At 41.5% G+C, this 2275-nt stretch overlaps 1 protein-coding gene across 1 annotated transcript; it reads right to left on the bottom strand.

Annotated features, from left to right (window-relative positions):
- Positions 1-242: 242 nt before the first annotated feature.
- LOC133875215 (uncharacterized) lies at positions 243-1733 on the bottom strand. Its single transcript, XM_062313262.1, has 2 exons — positions 1269-1733; positions 243-580 (listed from the first exon to the last, which is right to left on the bottom strand). The coding sequence occupies exons 1-2, from the start codon at positions 1456-1458 to the stop codon at positions 459-461; spliced, it is 312 nt and encodes a 103-aa protein (XP_062169246.1). The 5' UTR covers positions 1459-1733; the 3' UTR covers positions 243-458.
- Between the last annotated feature and the right edge of the window lie 542 nt (positions 1734-2275).

Below are 2275 nucleotides of genomic sequence, written 5' to 3' on the forward strand. Positions count from 1 at the left end.
TCATAATTTGACATATCAGTAACTGATCCATTGTTGGGAAACAGTCAAGATGATTGAACATAAAAAGAATTTCACTGCTTATTCTTCTAGCAAACGTAGCTCAAGCTAAACCAGAAAATAATCCATCTACTTAAAGTGATACAAATTTTCCTTTTCTGCTTTTTCCAATAAGACAACATATAGAAGAAAAACTGCATGCAAGCAGAGAAACGTGCTAGATCAAGGACACAACAACCGGTACAAGTACAAAATATAACATATACATAACATTTCATAGGTCACAAGATCGTCAATTGATCAACGGCAAAACACAATTCCACATATTGCAATAAAAAGCTAAAAACTACTCCCATGTTCAGAACTATTAGCAGCTAATACACATCGTCAACTAGAAAGTAGAACTCTGGAAGATATGTACAGGAGTGGGAGGCCTGCTTGAAATATGGATAAATCGTGCATTATACAGGAGGTATGTTGGAGAAAGAGAAGCCTTTGTATCCCTTATAAGCATAGTATGCAATTCGTGTATAGTAAAACCCTGGAATGAACAAGATCGCACCCAGTATTGCAAAGAAGATCCCTAATCAATCATCACCAAAACGAAATCAGTCTCAGAGCCAAAAGCCACAAACAGAAAACCCTACTCTTAGTTCAATTAGAGTGAGTTTGACATTCTGATTTCACATGCTAGAAGTGCAACTTTAAACTAAATTGCAAAAAATGTCTTGTTTGGAAACGCACCCCTTGCTTACGATTCTAAAGGTCAGATTTGACTAAACACTTAACCGTATTTTTTAAAATCGCGTTTTCGAATCACACATTTTGAAATCACTCGCATGTTTTGTACTAATATCCCCTCATTTTCAACAGCCCAACAGATCCAAATTACACAAGAACCTCCACAAAAAGCATTACTTCGCTTTGGGATCTGTTTCGCTGCAAAAACTCAAAAGTTTTGTTTTATTTTCTTCCTTTTATTTAATATCATTCCCAGTAATTTCTCATCAAACCCAAGCCTTAGCGTAGGATGTCTTTGTGACATTATACCAGGCTTTAAGCTCAATTTCCCAGTTTTCTTATTCTATCATTTCCATTTTCCACTAATTAAGCATCAAACGAACGAAGCAGAACTAAAGCGAGAAACCACAATCTAAAACCCTGTTTCACCAAACAAAAAAGAAAAATTCAAACCATACCCTCGGATCAGGGTCCGCTCAATTGCCTAGAATAATAGCAAGAACAATATAGAAAAAGAAGCAGTATGTTACCGTGAGCACGGTCGCCGCCAACGTGGTTGAAGGCCATGACGAGGCCGATGACGATGCCGAAGGCACCGAAGACGAGGAGCGCGACAGCGAGAGCGATCTCCTTGATGGGAGGCCTGTCGTTCACCGCATAAGACGTCTCCATCATTATGTCCTCGTCCGTTATCGAGAACGCGTGGTCCACGTAAGCCATCCCTTCCTTCCTCCGATCTCTCTGCTAGATCTTCGATTGGCGCACAGGTTAAGGTTTTCTTAGATAGGGTTGAAGAATTGAGCGATTGAATCAGGTGGTCAGAGGTTTTCTTGGAGTTGAAGATCTGGGTAGAGGAAATGCTTTCCAATGGGTTAAGAGATCCTTTTTTGATTGAAGTTCAAGCTAGGCTAGGTCGCCCAAAGACTTTCCTTCCTCTTTGCCGTGTGCGCCCAACTTCCTGCTCCCTCCGCTCCGTAGTTTGTTGAAAATGTCAGTCGGTTTTATTGGATAAGTAGTTGATAAAATTATAATATTTAGTATTATAAATAAAAATAGCGTCCGAAACTTCTAGATAGAGAGAGAGAGAGCGCTTAGTGTGAGATGTTTTTCGCCCGGAAGGGGAGGCGTTTTTCGCTGGAGGGCGCCTCCCCCTCCCGGCGCTGGTCTTTCCCCTAGCCTCTGTGGGCTACGGTGGCTTTTGTCCCTCTGACTTGTTTCCGGTTATGATTTTTGTCCCCCAAGAGCTAGATTCGATAGTGGTTATTGGTTTTTCTTTGTTTTTGTTGTTGTGTGTTGGTGCAAATAGGAGATTTTCTAGTCCAAGTCCGTGGAGAACGGCGGGTGTTGGTGGTTTCTAGTAGAGATGTTGTCAAAACTAGATCTACAAGACTCGGTTGGAATTTCTTCAACAATGATCTTTCTATTGCAGTCGCCGACCTTCTCCGGTCATGATGGGTGTGGTTCGCTCATGTTCAGCGCGTGACTTATCTCTCCATTGTCTTGCGCATGTGGGTCACTGTTTGCTTCTCCGGTCTCT

This window comes from Alnus glutinosa, chromosome 1, assembly GCF_958979055.1.
Source record: "Alnus glutinosa chromosome 1, dhAlnGlut1.1, whole genome shotgun sequence".
NCBI classification, from domain to species: Eukaryota; Viridiplantae; Streptophyta; class Magnoliopsida; order Fagales; family Betulaceae; genus Alnus; species Alnus glutinosa.

Coding starts and splice junctions, on each gene's coding strand:
- LOC133875215 (XM_062313262.1), bottom strand. CDS start 1,458: ATGGCTTACGTGGACCACGCGTTCTCGATAACGGACGAGGACATAATG. Junction 581..1,268: donor TGGCGGCGACCGTGCTCACG/GTAACATACTGC, acceptor ATGATTGATTAG/GGATCTTCTTTGCAATACTG.